Raw genomic sequence first — 21,650 nt, 5'->3', positions numbered from 1 at the left:
TTGCACTGGTTCTTAATTTTATGATAGACAAAGTGCCAATTTATGAAATTCAATTAAAAACCTTCCTTTTTTGGCCAAATTTTAGCAGTGGGTTTAACTTCTTCCACTTAAGCTTTTTTGAATCCTTTCCTGGTCCCACCCTCTCAAGGGTAGGGAGAGGAAGCGGGGGGCCTGAAATAGCTAAAAATATAGAGGAAGCAGAGATCATCAGCAGCTATATATTCTGATAATTGAAAACTGACTTGGGATAAGTCCCTCCTGCCCCCCTTCATTTCTTGAATTGTGTAATAACATCTCTTTCTGTGGACTATGTTCAATACCAAGAAAAAAAAGAATCAGCATTTAAGTTGAAATACGAGTTCTGTATAAAAAAATTTAAACTGCTTTCCTCATCTACCAAAATCTAGTTAGTAAAATTTAGGACATGCAACTTACCACCTCAAATGAAATGAATACACATTGTCTCCAATTTATCTATGTTGTGTTCTGAAGTACAACTGGAAGTTAAAATGTACTTCCTCCAGGGCCGGCCCATGGCTCAATCGGGAGAATGTGGTGCTGATAACACTAAGGCCACGGGTTCGGATCCCATATAGGGATGGCTGGTTAGCTCACTGGGTGAGCATGGTGCTGCAACACCAAGCCAAGGGTTAAGATCCCCTTACCAGTCATCTTTAAAAAAAAAAAAATGTACTTCCTCCAAACAGTGATATAAATGGTGGATCAAGGGTTTCAGATGGTTCAATAATTACAAAAAAGACTTTTCAAAAAAAGTCTGTCAGATTTCAGTAATACTATATAATACTTCTATTAGCAAAAAGGATACAATCCAGTACTTACTAGACACTATCATCAGAGATAGAAATTACATAGGAAACAGAGGGATGTATTACCAATCTCAAACAAAAGGATTATTGATTAAAACAAACACCCTTAAGACAACAATCCACTTACAGAAAACATGGCCATCTTTGTTTGGGTTAAATTGGTTGAAGTTACTATGCAGTGCTAGGGTAGGTCTCCCTGGTGGAGAGGGGTCAAGATGTGGCAGGGTCCTGTTAGTGGCTGGTGAAAAGGACCCATTGCTTTGCCTCCTGAATCACAATCTCCATTAGCATTAGGTGGACCAGTCAGGAGTCAGGCATTGGGGAAAGACTATGCATCCATCACTTTTGATGCCCTTTTCATGGCTCCCCTTCTCCCCAGCTATTGTTCATCTACTTGCAGATGGCAGGAAATGAGTCATTTTAGCCCCTTCTCTCACTAAGACATAAAATGCAAGGCTTGCTTCAGATATAAGACTGTGGGTCTTTGGTTAAATGAAAAGAGTGCTTCAAAATTTCATGGAAAGACTTGTATTAAGATTTGTACGATCTCTGAATTCTATTTTTCCATTTTTTTTTCGAAGTACCCTTGTATAATCAAGCAAGTGTAAAAAAGTGATACCAGCTCCCTCATTTTCTGGGAGAGGAGTATCAGCCATCTGGAAAGGGATAGGGAGAGGGAAGGGAATGGGTTCATGGGTTCACAAGAGAAGGGAAAGGATACAGAAGGCAAAACTGAGGTTCTAGCTTTTGCTTAGCATCAGCATCGTTGACCTGTAGCTAAGCAAGCTCACATAAACGTTTGCACACACAAGGAATGAAAGAGCTCTTTGACAAGGAATTGAAAACAAAAGCATTTTTACTTTATGTAACAAACTGTGGTTTATGGATGTTTGTGCTTTTTCAACATAACTGGCTTGCACTTGCATAAAGAAGCTTCTTTGCCAGGGACTCAATCAAGGAACCTAAATTCTCTATTCTGGGGAAACAAGTATGCAACAAGTAGGAGGAAGTAGAAGCTTCTTCCTGTTTTCCTAGGCACAGGGCCAGTCTTCAAGAAATTTTCAAAATAAGTGATTAGGCTTACTCCAACTCCATCTGCAAACACCCCAGGCCTCCAAGCAACTTTTAGCTACCGAGGGCTACCCAGTTCTCTAAAGTGCCCGTGACTTAAGACTCACCTATTCTCTCCTTTCTCATTTCTACTTCTAGTAAAACTTCCATTCTCTTCAAGAAGGTGGGTGGGGCTCCACATAGCGCAGATCTCTTAAAATATTCAATAGTAAGGTAATGTGTCTATGATGAGGCAGTGGATATCCCCCTCAGAGATCTACATTTTAAGACACAAAGCTTAAAATCTCAAATGAATCTCTCAACTGGTAGGATTTCAGGGAAAATAATATAAAAGTGAAAAAAAAAATCAGGCTGTAGATACATGTTGGAAGACGGGGTTAACTTTCTAGACAGTTCATACTGAATGTGTACACAGCTCTTTTGGGTCATTTCTATTTCCCATGGCGTTCTCCCTTATTTAATGCCTAACCCCAAAATTTTCTGCAACACCAGTGTTATGGAGATCCCTCCTCACCCACCTACCCAATAAGAGAAGAGAGTTTGGGGAGGGCAGGGGATACCAAACCACAGAAAGAACAACACACCATGGTGTAGTGTCTGAAGTAGAGGCTTACTTTAAACTTAATACTGGTACATTACTGTTCATAATAATATATTGGTAAATCATAATGTTATAAAAATATGAAATAAAATCTTATAAGAAACTCTGAATGGATTATAACTTGAGAATTCTCTTAAGTAAACAAACTACAATAAAACTGTAGCTGTTGGCTAAGCTCTATCAATTGTTCTTAATTCTCTTTGAGTTTTTCTCCTGGTCTTCTGTTATCCTTTCTGCAGGTCGCTTCTTCAACCCCTTCATTTTTCTGGTTTGTAATTTGCTTAGGTCTTGCTTCTGCATATGAATCCTTCCATAGGTTGTACCAAAAGTATCATGGGAGATATTTTTCTTCTTCTTTGGCTATGAAACCAGAAAAAAAAAAGGAAAAAAACATATATATATATATTTAATGGGCTTCTGCTATCATGAACTGGTACAAATCTAGTCTAAAACAACTACCGTAGTAACAATTTCCATTAGTGAGCACCCCCTCAATGAAACAGAGTATACATATCCTATACACCTATCTTCTTAAACTTAAGTATACATACAAACCACCTGGGGATCTTGTTAAAATTCATATTCTGGGCTGGCGGGTTAATTCAGAGGGTTAGAACATGTTGTTATAACACCAAGGTCAAGAGTTCAGATCCCCATACTGGCCAGCTGACCCCAAAAATAAAATAAAATAAAATAAAATTCAGATTCTAATTTAGTACGTCTAGGGTGGGACCTGATATTCTGTGTTTCTAACAATTCCCAGGTAAATTGTCAGACCACACTTTGAGACGCAAGACTATAGGTTACACTAACCATTGTCATGCATCAAGAGAATTTCTGGTGTTTAGCTTAAAAAATTGTGACTCTCATTTCAATTTCTACAGGCATTCCAAAGATCACAATTCTACTTGTTTTTTAAAACCACTTGAAAGTCAAAACACATTTTAAGCATGGATGATTTACATACCCTGTGCTCTAAATCCCCAGTCTTCACGAAGCCCAAAATGATTCTCCTTTTTGCTGAAAATGGCAGTCTTGGCTACCAGAAAGCTCTCAGCCAAACTTGATGCCTGGTTACTGCAACTCTTTTTATTGTCCTTTATGGTTACCTTATTTAGTTTTCCCTCCTTTTCTTTACTCTGAGGTCTAGTTTGATCTATTTTATTGATCTCTTTATGTATGTCCTTTAAAATGAGTATATGTTGCAAATCCTTTTTGAAAAGAAGAGTGTACTATATACATAAACATGGCACCAATGTACCTTGAGGGCTTTTGGCATTTTCATAGATAATTTATAAAGGTCATCTGATGCCAGGTGTGTCCTCCTCAGAACCAGATCCAACGAGGGTCCCATTTCTTCCAATTCAATCCGTGGTGTTCTGCAACCAGACTTCTTCAACAGCAACCTTCACGAAATGGGAAAAAAGAAATGCTGTTTTGATCTTTATAAAAGTCCTTACCCCAAAATATCCTTGTTCTAGGGAAATACAGTTCCAAAAAATTACATAAAAATGTTTAGAAAGGCTAAGCTTCTGAAATACTTTATACATTCAGGTCAAGTGTATCTGTTGGTTCACTTATTTTTAAATATCATAAATAAAATTATATAATATTGTTGATAAACAGCAAATAAGATGGAAAATTCTCAGAAAATAAATGAAATCCTTTGATCTGACTTGTTCATCTCACTTATAGATTTATATAAGTATAAAAACAGCTTAAAATGGGTATTTGAAACAGTATGTTTACATGATTAACAAGTTCTTATCTCTCTAAAACTGCGAGAGTTAAATCAACCCATTCAGAATCAACTTTTCCCTAACAGCACAGACATTTACTGATCTCTGTAGACTGAAGTGAACTTAAACATCCTAATATAACAAAACCACAACTTTCTGGATACCCTATGTCCAAACAGCTCCAGACATGGAAACATTTGCAAGGATGGGAAGAGTAGGGGGATTGGTGGAGTGGGGAGAAGGGAAGACTTGCAAATTCTTTTTGTAAGAGATACCATGAGAACAGCTGAAAACCCGGGAGATTATACTCAGTTTGTTATAGTAGCCAGGTCTCCACAGAGGAAAAAAAGGGTTGATTGAATGATAATGTTTTCATACAAAAGCTGGAGCATGAGAAAGGCAATAGGTGACATAGAGAAGAGAAAAAACAGAAGAGAGCACAGTTAAGGAATACCCAAGAGAGCAGCAAACATCAGGAAGCAGAAGTAAGTGTGCAGAAGCTCATTAACAACCTTCTGATCCCTAAGTGCATCACATGCAGACAGACAACCAAGACAGTTCCCACAAGAAAATAAATTACCACTTTTCATCCTTCTTATAGTACCTAGAAGCCAAGAGGTTCACTTCAGAACCTGAAATACACTGAGCTTTGTTTTATAAAATGACTATTATATTCTTCATGCTAATGGGTTTGCTTTTCTTTAATGATAAATTCAAATTATTATTATGGTAATCCTTTAAAAATAACCTGTTTACTCTTTCTCATAAAGGAAATGTATTAATAGAGAATTTATAAATGATTTTGGGGATCACATTAGCAACATGAAGAGGCTATTAGACATTGAGTCATAAAAAAAAAGCCAAAATCCTTTCATCCTCATCCCATCATACACACCACTGTACTTTTTTTCTACAGATAGACATTTCAATGCCAGGCCTTTGTATATCCAGCCTTTGCATCTACTGCCCAAAACTTTTACATCATATACCTAATATCCATCTCAGATCCTTACCTGTTTTTTTTTTTTTTCTCTCTCTCTCTACAAGTTATAAATCAAAAGTAACATTCAGTTCTGCAATTCTGTATGGTACAAGATTCAGGGACACAAAGACAAACAGAATCCAGTTCCTTTCTCTCTCACATGGGCTCAGGTAGGTATGCTAATTGGTAATTTCTATATATTTTTAAATATTATTTGTCTATTTCTTGAGAAAGACTGCCATTACTACTCTTGTTCAAATTATAATTTCCTGATTTTTCTCTGGCCCATATTCCTCTCTTTGGCTGACATTCTGTTTTCAGTAAGTAAACTCCTTGAATGAAACACTGTGTTTGCTTTTTAAGGTATGCTAACACTTCCTGTTTTGCATATCTCTCTCTATAAAACCTAACCAATGAAATAGCAAAGGCATATGTGGTAGGTACTAAAAATTTTGTTTCATATTAATGGCTCTGATCATATAGTGAATAAAATTTTCCAAGGAACAGAAATGGTCACTCACATATGAGGAATTAATTACTATAGAATACACAGGAAGAGGTCAATAACACTGTGGTTTATTCCCCCAGAGGTCATGTCAAAGGTTATATTATTATAATTTCATGATCAGAGTTCCTTTCATCCAAAAAACTCGAAATCCTTTTATAAGCCTTATTAATCTTCAAAAATGTGTGTGGATATTAACTATTATCTTTTGCAAATTGCTTAAGGACTAATTTGCAGTAAGAGAGAAGCAAGGACACTGCAGGGCAGCCCATGAGAATGCCTGAGGAGCCAAGTCAAGTCAGACCCAATTCTCTAGCGTCTTCCCACCTATATCTGCAACCCATTCCCTCTCATATAAAAGAAAATTGTCAATCTCTGAAAGACTTCAGAATTACCTAAATTTTGTAGAGGAAGACACAGAAGCCCTGAGAAGTGACCTGTTCATCTCATGTGGCTGAGCCCAGCACAGAGGCAGATCACTAGTCTCGGAGGTGATGTTCACCCCTAGGACCACCCCTTCCTCCCACCCTCCCACCACCCAAGCATGGCACAGTCCCTAGAGGCTAAACTGATTCACGTGTTTAGTAATTCTTTCCCACTGGTGCTCACTGTCAATCACACGGCCCGTTTTCTATTTCAAATCAATTAGCTAACAGGACATGTACGGAACACCTGTGCTTTAAATTTCATACTAGGATCTCTAATTTTTAAAATTCAAACTTTTTTTTTCATTATAAAAGATGTCACGCTAATCTAAAGGTGATTCCAGCAATCATATTTTCGAGATATATGTAGTTACAATGCTAATTTATCCTTGTTCTGAAGTCTGATTTGACAATTTTCTGTTTTATTGTCTCTGAATTTTTCTTTACAAATTAATCTTTCTTTTCACTAAATACAAGTTCTAATACAAATTAATACTTTCTGTAAAACTGTTCACCATGAAAAAGTTTTAGGCTACTATTATTCATTTCTTACTCTCAAAGATTTTTATCTTTGTATTTTAATTCTTTGTGTCCACATTCGCCATATTTAAGTTTTTGAAAGGAATTTTTTCTTTCTTTTTTTTTTTTTTTTTAAAAGATGACCGGTAAGGGGATCTTAATCCTTGACTTGGTGTGGTCAGCACCACGCTCACCCAGTGAGCGAACCGGCCATCCGTATATGGGATCCGAACCTGGGGCCTTGGTGCCATCAGCACCGCACTCTCCCGAGTGAGCCACAGGCCGGCCCCAAGGAATTTTTTCATGTTAGTGATTTTTTACCTTTTATTTCTTGTTCTCTAAATAGCAGTCATCTACTTTATAGTATAAGACATTCTTGAAAGCCCAAAACTTAAGTGTGGAAGTTTAAACAACAGACTAAAGAAGCTTTTAATCTTAACTAGCTAAAAATGATTACAAAACCCCTAATTTCATCTTGCAGTCACTGGATATTTTATTGCATTTTGCCGTATTTTATTTTTAATAAGAAGAAAATTAAAAAACAGAAGTGGTAGTACTAATCATATGGTAAAAAGAACTAAGTATCTCTGACTCAATACAGTTGAGACCAAGATGGAAATTACTAATTGACAAAAGAAGTGAATACTTAGTTTTATTTGGATGCTCACTGGACCTAAACTGGTCAGTCACATATTCCATTGTAAAGGAAAAAATTTAAAACCATGTATATGGAATGCTGGACGTAAGTGATTGCTCACATAACACTACTGTTCAGAAGACAATGTCAACACCCAGCTGCCGGTGCACAGGATAAAATGCCATGCCATATCTCAAAATGTACATCAAAGCCTGAACTCAGTACAAAGAAAGGCAGTTTGTGTGAGTCAATGTATTCTCCAGGAAACTGTGATTTTTACCAGACAGTGCCAACACTTTATTTTAAAAAAGACAAAAGAAGTCATGCTTACCTCAAAAGGCATAATTATAGCATGTCATTAAGCTCTTAATAAAGACAGAATCTGCTTGTTAGCATTTATATTTATATTGTAGTAGGGGTAGAGACAGAAGGCCTAGGCTGTAGAGAGAGGGTAAAATGAATCTAGCCTTTGAATCTTCTTATTCCTTTTAGAATCCATTTTTTAGATTTAGGGTTTTGAGATTTGTTCTGGCTGGCCTAAAACTTGTGGCTTGGTGCTCTGAATACAGTCAAGAACAGTAAGAAATACTTCATAAAGCTGGGAGGCTAAAGATTGAGTTAGTGTTCCAGGCTCGGAGAGAGTATAGCATTAAATGTTCCTGGAAGCATAGGGCTTCAGAAACACAGGTTAGTAGTGGAATGACAGATTGAGTATCAGCACAGAGCTGCTGTCACTGCTGTTCTGCAAACTGGCCAAGCTTTTGGCCAGACACCAATTCTAAGTTTGAGGTCTATAAAAGAGTCACACTAAAACGCTAACCCTGAGGTTTGGAAAAAAAAAAAAAAATGCTAAAAAATGCACTTACTTATAACTTCGAAAGTAAATCTTCCCATTAAGTGCAGTGAAGTGTAGAACATAGTCTAATCCAGCCAGTCGGACATTTGATACTGTGGGGCCTCTGAAGAAATCTAAAAGCACATATTAAGTTGTTATTAAAAAAATAATAATAACCAACACACTTTTAAAGTTCAGTTACAAAGCGCTGTATTCTAAGTGCTCCATTTTGCTCTAATGTTCGTCTACAAAGATAAGATAGGTAGCACAAAAAGTGATCTCTAAAAAATGTCTGAAGGTCTCAGCACCCAACCATTTAATTTCATGACTTTACTTCTGTGTTTAGTTCACTAAGACATGTAATTTTTCAGTTTTGAAGTTTTCCCTCTATGCGAACAAAGTAGATACTCAGCATAGGAGTATCATATTTATCATGGATATTAACTTTCCAAAAAAATGTAAATCAAGGCATGAAATTTTAATCTACAGAAGAGGTAGGTGAAGATGGCAAATTTCTATAAAAATGGCTATTTAAACTTTGATGATTAAATCAAATTGGCCTTTATTTAAAATATGGGAAAGCAACAAGCAAAAAATTCTAACAAGAAGTCTAGCTGGTTAGCTGAATTGGTTAGAGCATGGTGCAGATAACATCAAGGTCCGGGATTCCATTTCTGTACTGGCCAGTTGCCCTCCCCCCCAAAAAATTCTAACAAGAAATCTCAATTATATGCACAGGAAAACAAACTTTATAAATTATTAAAGCCAGAAAAGAACCATAGAGATCAGTAAATTAGGCTGTTTTCCCACCGTGGTAATCATACCACTCACTGGTGGCACATGAGGGGATTTTAAATGATACATGGAGAGATATAATTTACTATATATTATTTACTTTATTGTGTATCCTTCTCCATTTATGATAGGGACATAAGGTTTCTTTTTAAAAAGAGGAATCAATTTGAATACTATGGATCCTACATGGAATTAGCTGAAGTTGTGAGGGTGGCACATGAATGAAATAAGTTTGATGTCTTAATTTTACAGCTGAGAAAAATGAACCCCAATTCAATGAAAGCTAAGTGGCAATATATCAATAACATTTGGCTAAGAAAAAATTGTATGTAAATGTTTATCTAACTTTAATTACTTAGGAAGAGCTACCCCACGGCAGGTAATGTAATAGGAAATCCCACTCTTGTTCCAAACTGTAGCCACCTAGCATTTTTCATCCCTCTTCCCATTAGACCATAAAATGGGAATTTTCTCCATGTATTAGGATGTATACATCTTTTGTTGTTCGCTCTTCCTTTCTTGAGGTTAACTAAAAGAAAAATCACAGCACTAATGTATATAAAACAGACACAATGAACGCACACATATACACCACCATTCCCTACTCCCCCAAACAAAAAAACCCTCGGGACATTTTTATAAAACAAGTTTGTACTTTTTCAAGGTATTTGGATCTACATATCATAATTAATGAAGAACTTTCCCATGATTTTGCCAAAACCTGATTCTCCTTCAGTGGCCATGTTAATAAAGCCCATTCATTATTGTGCTAGCATTATTTAAGTCAGAGTAGTTCTGGGAATCAAAATATGTACATTAAAGTCTGCTCTGAAACAATCTTTGTAATGCAAAATTTTCAAAGCATCTGTTTTCTTTCCATAAGCTTTTAAAGAATAAAATGAAGGGAGAACATTTAAAGAACAAAATAAAGGGCTGGCCGGTTAGCTCAGCTGATTAGAGCACAGCCTTGTAACATCAAAAAGGAAAAGAAAAAACAAAATAAGCATATGAACAAAAAAATATTCTTTATCAGTTCAAAATTGTCAAGACTGAATATAAAAGAACTTTCAGTCTGTATCCAGTGGTACTAAACAGTCATTCTTTTATTCCAACATTTTCCCTTAACCACTAAATTGAAATTTCACTAAAGTTCATAAAGCATCAAGATCACACAAACATAAATAAATGAAAAGGGCTGGGGTGGGAGAGGAGAGAGGGAGACTATCCAACCTAATTGGCATAAATAGCAGTACTTAGTAATAACTGAAAAGCAAATATGTCTAATAGAATGATTTTTCTGGTTTAAAAAGAACAGAGTACTGCTTACACATGGAATACTTTTGACAAGAATCCATTCACTTAACACATATGTACCAGAGCACCTATTAGCATAAAGCATTGTGCTTGGTGTGATGATGATGTAAAGATAACTGACACAGATCATGTTTCTACCATATTCTAGATAAATGCAAACACAAACAACTGTAATTTAAGGTGGCACATTAAAAGGAGAACAGTATAGAGTGAGCTGAAGTTTTGAGGAAGGAGAGATCATTTCTAGTTGGGGAAGATTTCATGGAAGTGGCATTTGCACTGTGTAGTTTTGATAGACAAAAATGAAAGAGCAAGCATTTTAGGCCAAGGCAGACAAGAATTAAATATGACTCTGCTGTCTTAGAGCGAGTGACAATCATCTACAAGAATGACAGAGGAGCGTGGCTGTCAAAGAGGAGGATAAAGATGTCAAACTCAATTTTGTTCATGCTTTTGTGAAGTCACAAACATTCAAGTAAGAAGGTCCAAGAGGCACCTGGAAGTTTTAGAGTTGGAGCTCTAGAAAGATTCTGGGCTGGTGAGTCATTACAGAATGGTTACACGAAAGGCTGGCAAAATAAAACAAAACGAAAAAAACCCAGTTACTCAATGCAATAGCAAAAGACTAGAAACAACCCAAGCATCTATTAGCAGAGGACTGGTTGATAAAACTATGAACATTAATAAAGTTAAGTATTTACAGCTTTAAAAAGGAATGGAGAATACCTCCATATAGTAGTCTCGAATGATCTCTAAGTGAAAGTGTGTATATGTATCCACTCATCTGGTTGGCAAAACTTTCAAAGAGTATAAAAATGTTGGGGTGGATGTGGCAAACAGGAACCCAAGCGTACTGCTGGTGGGAATATAGACTGCCAAACCATTCTGAAGAGCAAATGGGCTGTAACTAGTGAAATTAATTGTTGTATCTCCAATGATCCAACAATCCTACTCCTGACAACCCAGAGAAATTCCTAAGAATTTCTCTGTGTAAGGAGGTTGCAGTATGTTTGTGGTGGCGAGGAACCAAGGCTATTCAGTGTCTATGAAAGGGGAATGGATTAGAAAAGACGTGGTAGATGCAGGCTATGAATCAAAAGTTGGAGGTTCGGGGCCGGCCCGTGGCTCACTCGGGAGAGTGCGGTGCTGATAACACCAAGGCCCCAGGTTTGGATCCCATATAGGGATGGCCAGTTGGTGAGCATGGTGCTGACAACACCAAGCCAAGGGTTGAGATCCCCTTACTGGTCATCTTTAAAAAAAAAAAAAAAAAAAAGTTGGAGGTTCATACAGAAACGCAGATACATTATGAAAACACAGAGTTAAGAGAAAAAAGTAAACAATGAGATCTATGTCACATAACAAACATGAACACTTAAGATGAACACATAACATTTTAAAAATTCAACTTTCAAAGTTCCACATATAAGAGGGCACTTCAAAAAGTTCATAGAAAAATTATCTTTCCATTCTGTTTTTCCACAAACTTTTTGAAGTACTCATATTTAAAGTCAGAAAAAAATACATTAGAATGAGTGACTCTGCGGGGTGGAAAGAGAGGGAACAAGAGCCAAAATCTGGAATGAAAGGAAAGCAAAACAAAAGGGGCCTGGTAGGAACAATGATAACAATGCACCAGAATATGATTAACAATGCTCTATGAACCTGAAGACCAAGAGTATTAATAATAATAGTCTATAAATTTAAGCATGTACTTTGGAGAGACCTGAGGTCAAAACTCTAATATGCTACATAGTAAATGCATGACCTTAGAAAATCTACTCACCTCAAAGAAGAAAAAAAAAGAAAAAGAAAATCTACTCACCTGTATGGCCTCAATTTCCTCAAGCATGTAATAAAAATGAGAATAAAAAATTCCTCTACTCCAAACTTTTCAAAAAAGTGTATGAGGGTACTTCAAAACATTGGTGAAAAAATGTAATTAAAAGATGATAATACAAGGGACTTGCTGATTAGCTCAGTTGGTCAGAGTGTGGTGTCAATAACACCAAGGTCAAGGGTTTGATCCCTGTACTGACCAGCTTCCAAAAAAAGATAACACGAATCTTTAGTATGCTACTATTTAAGAAGGGAAGAATACAAATTATATATATTTGCTAACCAATAGAAAGATAAACCAAAAAAAGGTTGATTAAAAATTATCCATGAAAGGACAAAGGAAACTAAGTGTAAGGCACAGGGACAGATACTTTATTCTGTAAATGTGACTTTGGAACTATATTATTATTATTTTACATCAGTATACAATAAAATTAAATTGTAAAAAGTAGTCCCTCCCCCGCAAAAGTCCATTTATAATAGCATTAAAAAAAAACATAAAATAATTAGGAATAAATCTAACAAAACATCCGAGATCTTTACACTGAAAATTATAGAACATTACTTAGAAATTTTAAAAGACCAAGATAAATGGAGAGATACACGATTCATAGATTAGAAGACTCAATATTGGGCAGAGCCCGTGGCGCACTTGGGAGAGTGCGGCGCTGGGAGCGCAGCGACGCTCCCGCCACAGGTTCGGATCCTATATAGGAATGGCGGGTGCACTCACTGGCTGAGTGCCGGTCACGAAAAAGACCAAAAAAAAAAAAGAACACTCAATATTATTAAGAGGGCAATTCTCCCCAAAGTGCAATCCAAAAAAAAATTCTGGCAGGCTTTTTTAGTAGAAGTTGATCTACTAATTCTAAGATGTGTATGGAAATGCAAAGGACCTAGAAAGAACATTTTTTAAAAGAGCAAAGATGGAGAACTTAACCCACCTGATTTTAAGATTTACTATAAAGCTACAGTAATCAAGACAATTCAATACTGGTTAAAAAGAGAAATGCAGATCAATGAAACAGAATAGAAAGCTCAGAAACAGACCCACACATACATGTCAATTGATTTTCAACAAAACTGCCACAGCAATGCAATGGGAAAAGAAAAGTTTTTCCAACAAATGCTGCTGGAACAACTGGATATCTATATGTGAAAAAAATGAACACTAACGCTTACCACACACCATACACAAAAATTAACTCAAAATGAATCACAAACCTAAATGTAAAACCTAAAACTGTTAAGACTTAAAGAAGAAAATATAAGAGAAAAATCTTGGCAATCTTGGGATAGGCAAAGGTTTCTTAGACAAAACACAGTAAGCACATATCTTCAGAAGAAAAAATGCATAAAATAGGGTTCACAAAAATAAAAAAACTTCTGCTCTTTGAAAGACACCATTAAAACAAAATGGTCAGCTAAACAGGTAGCTAGCTCAGTTGGTTAGAGAATGGTGCTGGTAAAACCAATGTCAAGGGTTCAGATCCCCACACCAGCCAGCCACCAAAAAAAAAAAAAAAAAAAAGGTAATATAAAACAAAATGGTAAGCCACAGATTGGGAGAAAATATTCACAGAATATATATATCAAAGAGACAAAGGACTTATCTCACATGTAGACACACTCCCTTATATACCCACTACTTTACTACTCAAAAGTAAGACAAATAATCCAATTAAAAAAAAAAAAAAAACCCCAAAGATTCGAAAGGACATTTCACCAAAAACATAAGAATGGTCAATAAGTACATGAAAAGATGCTCAACGTCATTAATCATCAGAAAATGCAAATTAAAACTGCAATAATACCACTACCTAACATTGTATATTTGACTTTGGCAACATTACTATTGGTATAAAACACCCATTAGAAAAACTAAAATTAAAAAGAATGGTCTGCCAAGTATTGGCAAGGAGGTGAAGCAACTAGAGCTCTTATACACTGCTGGTGCAAATGTAAAATGGTACACATATTGGAGAACAGCTTGGCAGTTTCTTAAAATGTTAAACATACACTATTCAAATGATCTGACCACTCCATTCCTACGTATTTACCCAAAAGAAATGAAGACCTATGTCTTCACAAAGATTTGCATATAAATGTACTCAGCAGCTCTATTTGTAATAGCCAAAAGCTGTAACCAACTTAAATGTCCATCAACAGATGAATGAATAAACAAATTGTGGAACAGCTAAAAATGGAATATATCTCAGCAATAAAAAGAAAAGTGCTATTGATACACAACAACATGTGTGAATCTCAAAATAAACTGAGTGAAAAAAGCCAGGCCAAAAAAAAGCATATATTGTTTGTCTGATTCTATTCATCGAAAATTCTAGAAAATGCAAACTAATCTATAATGACACAAAACAGATCAATGTTTGCTTAGGATGGAGAAAAAGGACAGACTACAAAGGGCACAGGAAAATTTTGGGGGGTGATGAAAAGATTCTATATCTTGACTCAAGTGGTGTTTTTACAAGTGTATACATATGTCAAAACCCACCATATTTTTAATAAATACATGTACTTAATTGTATTTAAATTATACCTCAAAAGTTGTAAAAATATATTTAAAATGAAAATTTAAAGTAATCCCTAAAAACTGAAAACAAAATAAAAATAATGAACCGATGTACTGAGCTGGAGGCATAATCATACAGAAATCTTTCAAGTGACTTCAAAACATAGTAATTTTACTGTATAATCCTACTGACATATAATCTACCCTACTGAGATCTTCTAGACAAACAAATGCAAAACAAAGAAAATCTCCAACTGTACTTAATATTCATATTATCAGATGTAATACTGTTGGAGTCACTGAGAACCTAGGTTTTTGTCACTAAAGAAAGAAGGTACACCTATAAGATTGATAAGGTTAAGCAAAGACCTCTTTGTCCTAACTTTGAATAAGAAGTTTCAGTATAAACTTGGAATGTATTTTATCTGAATATTTAAACATATTTCATACTTCTGAACACTGAAAAAGCCTAGAAACAATGACCGACCCAGAAGCAATGAGCACCCAGACTATAATTTCTGAAACAATTTCTCAGGGATCCCAGAAAAATAACTGGTTCTAGGACTGGAACAAGGAAAGTAGAAGACAAATCTGAGACATTAAAGGGGTGATGAATTAAAATGTGTCTAAACACAGAACACTGATAAAAAAAGCTGACCCGAAAATGGATAGAAATGATGGTTGAAATAAAAAGGGAGATATTATGAGTATAGATGTAAGGATAAAACCCAGTTAAACAGAACTAAGAGAGTGGAAGATAAATTGGTTGTAGTCAGAGGTGGAAAGCCCCAGTTTGAATATTTTTTTCGATGGATTAATTACAAACAAAAATAAGATTTCAAGTGTGGCTGTCCCCATGAGTAAATATAGTGGAAAAGGGCACAGGAGGTTGACCAGGGAATTTACAGTAAAGACCATGGGCTTTGGAATCAGGGAATATGATCAGATCCTGATTCTCCACTTACTAGCTCTTCACCCTGGGCAATTAACTTAACTGGTCTCAATGTCTTTGTCCATAACATGGGAATATTACTGTTATGGACTGAATGTTTAGTGTCCTCCCAAAATTTATATGAAGCTCAAACCTCCAGTGTGGCTATATTTAGAGGTGGGAGATCTAAGGATGAAATTAGGTTTAAAAGATATCATGAGGGTGGGGCCCTGAACCAATAAGATTAGTGTCCTGTTAAGAAAAAACACAAGTGAGCTTGAATACATGTATCAAAGCTAGGCCATGTGGGGACACAGCATGATGGCAGCCATCTGCAAGCCAGGAAGAAAGCCCTCACAGAAAAAGAATTGGCTGGAAACTTGACCTTGTACTCCTAGCCTCCAGAACTATAATAAAATACATTTCTGTGGCTTAAGCCACCCAATCTATGATATTATGTTATGCGAACTTGAGCAGACGAACACATTTACCAGTGCAGGGCTGTAGAGAGAATTAAATTTAATAAATTACCTGACCAGATCTACAGAAGTTATTTTCACTACTACATATTTTTCAGATATAATAAAAATTAGGAATAAGAAAGGTTAAAAAAAAAATTTAAACAATGACAAGTGATGTAGTTATGACCACTGATATAAATAATGGCGATGAAGAAAAAGTAACCCAGATAAGTAGTTAAATAATAGTAGGCCTTAAAGGAGCATTTAATAAAACTAATCAATTACTTCAGCTACTATCATCCTTATATACAAGAAACAGTCATATAAAAAAAGTAACCATAAAAATTAGAATGACTGTATCTAAAATAGACATTTGCTGGTTTTCAATAAAGAAAAGCACTTCCCGCTAATATTAACCACAAATCTATGTAATATGTTAAACAGCAAAAAGGAAACAAAATTCACTCAATCATTTTTTTTTTTTTTTGGTGGCTGGCTGGTACTGGGATACAAACCCATGACCTTGGTGTTATAATGCTGCACTCTAAATCAAGTGAGCTAATGGGCCTACCCGGAAACAAAATTGAGAATGAATAAAATGAGTACCCTGTATGAAAATACTGACATAAGGAAGACAACTTTTCTTTCTGGCCAATTATCAAAAAAATGGAACTTCCTTGAAGGAAGAAAGACCTTGATAAATTTCTCTTTCCCTAATGATCTACTATATTTCATATAAACACAATATAAACCAAGAGCAGTTGTCTTATTTCATATTTATACTGAAAACCCAACTTCCCTTGGTGCCCTACAATCTCAATCCATTCCTCTTCTACATTTCTGCGTCTGTCCCCAAATTCATTTTTGGTTTTTACTCCCTTCCCCTCATCACTGCATTAACTGATCATTCCTGCCATCTAGTGGAAGCACAAAATAATGAGAAGGCAGGGCTTATAAAAACCATTTAAACAAAGGCAAACACAAGCCCTCTCTCTGTTATAAAAAATTTTAAGTACCTCCTTCACCAGCAAGTTATAATTATATGGGAGAACTAAAGGGGGGAAGGCAGGATATCTAGGCCAATAGAGAACAAGTAATAGAAATCTTGGCTAAAATTTAAGCTGAAAATATACCCCTTGACATATATAGTACTGAAAGAAGGAAATATCGGTCATTGTCTTTCATGCATGAATTTAACTCATAGAAAATATAGGTAAGAACCTACAGACAAAGACTCTGCAAGGGAATATGGTCACCGCAGGCAAGATGGACAGCAGAGGCTGAAAAGCTCAGGCTTTGGAGGATATGGGTTTCAGTTCTGCCTCACTTATTTTAGCTCTAATTATTTAACTTCTCTGAGCCTCTGTTTTCCCATTTGTAAAATGGGAATGTCACTAAACTCAAGAGCTTTTGTAAAGATTAAACAGATAATAGTAGTGCTCAGTTAAAGAAAAAAGAAGTGGTTATTATTAAAAAGAGAACTCAGAAGTTCTAAAAATTGTAATCCCAACAATAAGACCATAAATAATCCCAGTAAGGACAAATGAGAGCAATGTGTCTGCCAAACCTTTTTTGGTGAGGTCAGATTTGTAAAGAGCAGTTAAACAATTTAATTTATATGTCACCACCTTTTCAAAAATAATCTAGGGGAAAGTATATAAAAATCAAAAGAAGGGCAATAAAAAGTGTGGCCCAAGCTTGCTAAGAATGGTGCAAGGAAAGATCAAATGGAATAAATAATAAATTTTTGAAAACTGAGAAAATATTTCTGAGCATCAGAAGGTGACATCATGGCTGTCAAATATGAAATAAAGAGGGAACGTAAAGTACTGCTGCTTCATGAATAACAGTGCACTGTGAATGAAAAGCTGAACCTCTCAACCTCTGTGGTGCCCCTCTTTTCTGTCGAGGTATCTCTGTTCTCTCCCCAACCCCACTCCAATGAGAGTAAAAACGCATAAAGCCAAAAGGACAAAGAGAAAAAGAAGAGCAATCCAAACCCAAAGCAAGGAGAAGGAAGAAAATAATAAGAATTAGAGATAAATTAGTGAAATAGAGAATAGAAAAACAACAGAGAAAAATGAATGAAATCAAAAATTGATTCTTTAAAAATACTCTATCAACAAAATCTTGTTACTCTAGATTGTTAATCTTGTTAATCTTTTTTTTTTTTTTCCCTAAAGATGACCAGTAAGGGGATCTTAACCCTTTGACTTGGTGTTGTCAGCACCACGCTCTCCCAAGTGAGCTAACCGGCCCTCCCCTATTTAGGGATCCGAGCCCACGGCCTTGGTGTTATCAGCACCGCACTCTTCCAAGTGAGCCACAGGCCAGCCCTTCATCTTGCTAATCTTGATAGTTATTCTATTGACAAAACTTTAGCAAGACTGACCAAGAAAAAGAAAAAGAATTACTAAAATCAGGGACAAAAGAGGGGCCATTACTACCAACCTCACAGAAATAAAAAGAATTATAAGAGCATACTATGAACAACCATATGCCAAAAAAGTACATAATCATCAAACCTGACTCAAGGAGGAACGGAAAATCTGAATAAACATATATAACAAGTAAAAAGGTAGAATTAATAGTAAAATAAAACTACTCACAAAGAAAAGTCCAGGCTTCACTGGTGAATTCTATCAAGCATTTGAAAAAGAAATAATACCACTATGGTATTATAGTATTATGGTATGGTGGTTCCTCAAAAAATTAAAAATAGAATTACTATATAATCTAGAAATTCCACTTCTGGATATACATTCAAAAGAATTGAAAGCATGGTCTCAAAGAGGTATTTCACGTTCATAGCAGCATTATTCACGACAGTCAAAAGGTGGAAGCAACCCAAGTGTCTATCAACAGATGAATGGATAAATAAAATGTGATATGTACATACAATTGATCATTCAACCTTAAAAAGGAAAGAAATGGGCCGACACCGTGGCTCACTCGGGAGAGTGCGGCGCTGGGAGCGCAGCGGTGCTCCCGCCGCGGGTTCAGATCCTATATAGGGATGGCCAGTGCGCTCACTGGCTGAGTGCGGTGCAGGCAACACCAAGCCAAGGGTTACTATCCCCTTACTGGTCACAAAAAAAGAAAAAAATAAAAAATAAATAAAATAAAATAAAAAAATAAAAAGGAAAGAAATTCTGACACATGCTATAACAGGGACAATCCTTGATGACATTATGCTAATGTGAAATAAAACAGCCACAAAAAGACACAGTCCCTTGGTATCTGTGGGGAATTGCTTCCAGGACTGCCATTGATACCCAAATCTAAGGATGTTCAAGTCCTTTATATAAAATGGCATAGTATTTGCATATAAGCTACATCCTCCTGTATACTTTAAATCATCTCTGGATTATTTATGATACCTAATACAATGTAGATAGTTCTTATACTGTATTTTTTTATTATTTTTTACTGTCATATTGTTATTTTTTAGAATATTTTTGATCCACAGTTGGTTGAATCTGCAGATGCAAAACCTGTGGATACAAATACGGTAAGAGCCTTTTTCTAACTCACAGGATGAAGATATTTAGTTTAGGAATTCTACCATACCTGGAAGGCATGTCCCCTCTTTAGAGGAAGGATGGGAAAAGGAGTGATTATATATGTTCAGCACTCAGGATGGTGACGATAATAAAGTAAAAGGAACTGAGGAGGTCATTAAGAGTTTCCTGGAAAAGAAATTTGATCTGAAACTTGTAAGAATAGTAGAAAATGGATAAATAAGAATGACACCAGAAAAGACAATAGGAATGGGCACAGTATGTTTTCAATAAATCATTATTTGATCAAAAAGAGAGGAAGGAAATTGAGGAAGATCAAGGAGGCAAGTTATAACGGAGTTATAGCTGTATATTAAAGTAAGGCTAAGGCTTTGTATATTAAACTAAGAAAAACTAGAGGTTTCTGAGTTGGAAGTGGATAATGTATAACAATCTTAAAATTTTAACTTTTCATTTTTCTAAATTTAACAATGCCAGTAATAACATTAGATGGGTACAAGCACTTTATAAAGTGTAAAACACTATATAAATAGGATGATACATAAGCCATGAAAGCATCAAAAAATCATCATCTACAGAGCACCTCTTTAATTCTACTGAGATAGTTAAGTACAGTCATGTGTTGATTAACGATGGGGATATGTTCTGAGAAATGTATTAGGCAATTTCATCATTATGCAAACATCACAGAGTACACTTACATAAACCTACATGGTATAGCCTACTACACACCTAGGCTATGGTGCAGCCTATCACTCCTACATGACTAATGTGTTGCATTACAGTAGCTATGATGTCACTAGGTGATAAGAATTTTTCAGCTCCATTATTTCATACATATTTTTTTTGGCAGTTGGCAGGTACAGGGATCAAACCCTGGACCTTGGTGTTATCAATACCACTCTCTAAACAACTGAGCTAACCAGCCAGCCCCTCCACTATAATCTCATGGGACTGCCATTGTACATGCATTCTATTGTTGACCGAAATATCCTTATGTGGTGCATGACTATATACTTTCCCGCTGCTGGTCGGGGAGAAAGAAAATTATGAAAAGAAAAAGAAGAAATCAAAAAGAAAAAGGAGAAAGAAGTTGTACCCTAGGGCGAAGTGGCAAAGTGCCACCAATGACAGTCTTATATTGCCTACCTGAGCTATACTGCAGATAATAAATATTAACATACTTACCAATAAAAAGACTTTTTAGTCTTCTGTAGTCTTCTGTTACATCAAACTCATCACCAGCAAATATTAACATGGGTTTTGTTCCCTCAGGACATTTGCTGTTCTATGAAATAAAAAAAAAAAGTAATAACATAATTATCAAAGTCTAAACTGTCTATATGTTGATTTTAAAGTAGTCAATCCCCCTGAACCAACCAGCCACCAAAATAATAATAATAATAATAAAATAAAATAAGTCGATGCTTATATACAGTAATTTGTTTTCACATTTTAACTGTCCTAAAACTAAGTCTGCAAATACTGATTTTAGACTTAAAAACAAAGGTGGGATTTTCAAGCTTACAGATGTTTATACTAAAAAATAATTCTTTGTTCCACTCATTTACATTATCAAATAATAGGAGGTCAAAGAATGATGGTAAGCACCTTTTAACATTAGTCTATGCAAAGAATAAAATTAAAAGCTACACTTGCAAAAAACAAAACCTAACCAAACAAAAATAGCCCTCTAACAGCCAGCATCTTAGAGTCAAAATAAATTTAATTGTGATTGCTTTGAATTATTTGAACCAATGTGCCTTTTCCGCTGTATCACATAAAAATATTTTTTAAAAAAGGCTAAACTACCAACTAGACATTCACATAAGAAACAGTATTATTTTACACAGGCTATAAAAAGTATTGGTCAATCCTCACTCCTCAGGGTTGAAGCTCTTACTATAAAAAGTATTTTGTCCAGTTCTGGATTTCCTATACCAAGAAGAATGTGAGCTGAATAACAAGAGGATTTAGAATCCACCAAAATAAAGAAGAAAAAAATAAAATAGAAAAAATTCTTTAGATGAAGGATTAACTTATGGAGGAAAGTAAATGGTTGATGGCCTAACCTTCCCATTAATTTCAGTACTCTGCTTTGACAGATAATCAGGGATT

The 21,650-nt window shown here is 35.5% G+C and overlaps 1 protein-coding gene across 5 annotated transcripts in view; it reads right to left on the bottom strand.

Annotated features, from left to right (window-relative positions):
- Nucleotides 1–1,665: 1,665 nt before the first annotated feature.
- The window catches only part of RPF2 (ribosome production factor 2 homolog), a 36,187-nt gene continuing 16,202 nt past the window's right edge, over nucleotides 1,666–21,650 (bottom strand). For all 5 annotated transcript variants that reach the window (XM_063097021.1, XM_063097025.1, XM_063097024.1 and 2 more), the window contains 4 exons: nucleotides 20,721–20,820; nucleotides 8,173–8,275; nucleotides 3,761–3,905; nucleotides 1,666–2,859 (listed from right to left, as the gene is read on the bottom strand). In XM_063097021.1, the coding sequence (XP_062953091.1) occupies nucleotides 2,680–2,859; nucleotides 3,761–3,905; nucleotides 8,173–8,275; nucleotides 20,721–20,820 (528 nt within the window). In that variant the 3' untranslated portion in view covers nucleotides 1,666–2,679. The remainder of the gene's footprint in view (nucleotides 2,860–3,760; nucleotides 3,906–8,172; nucleotides 8,276–20,720; nucleotides 20,821–21,650) is intronic.

This window comes from Cynocephalus volans, chromosome 5, assembly GCF_027409185.1.
Source record: "Cynocephalus volans isolate mCynVol1 chromosome 5, mCynVol1.pri, whole genome shotgun sequence".
NCBI classification, from domain to species: Eukaryota; Metazoa; Chordata; class Mammalia; order Dermoptera; family Cynocephalidae; genus Cynocephalus; species Cynocephalus volans.
This window is presented reverse-complemented; position numbering and strand designations above follow the sequence as displayed.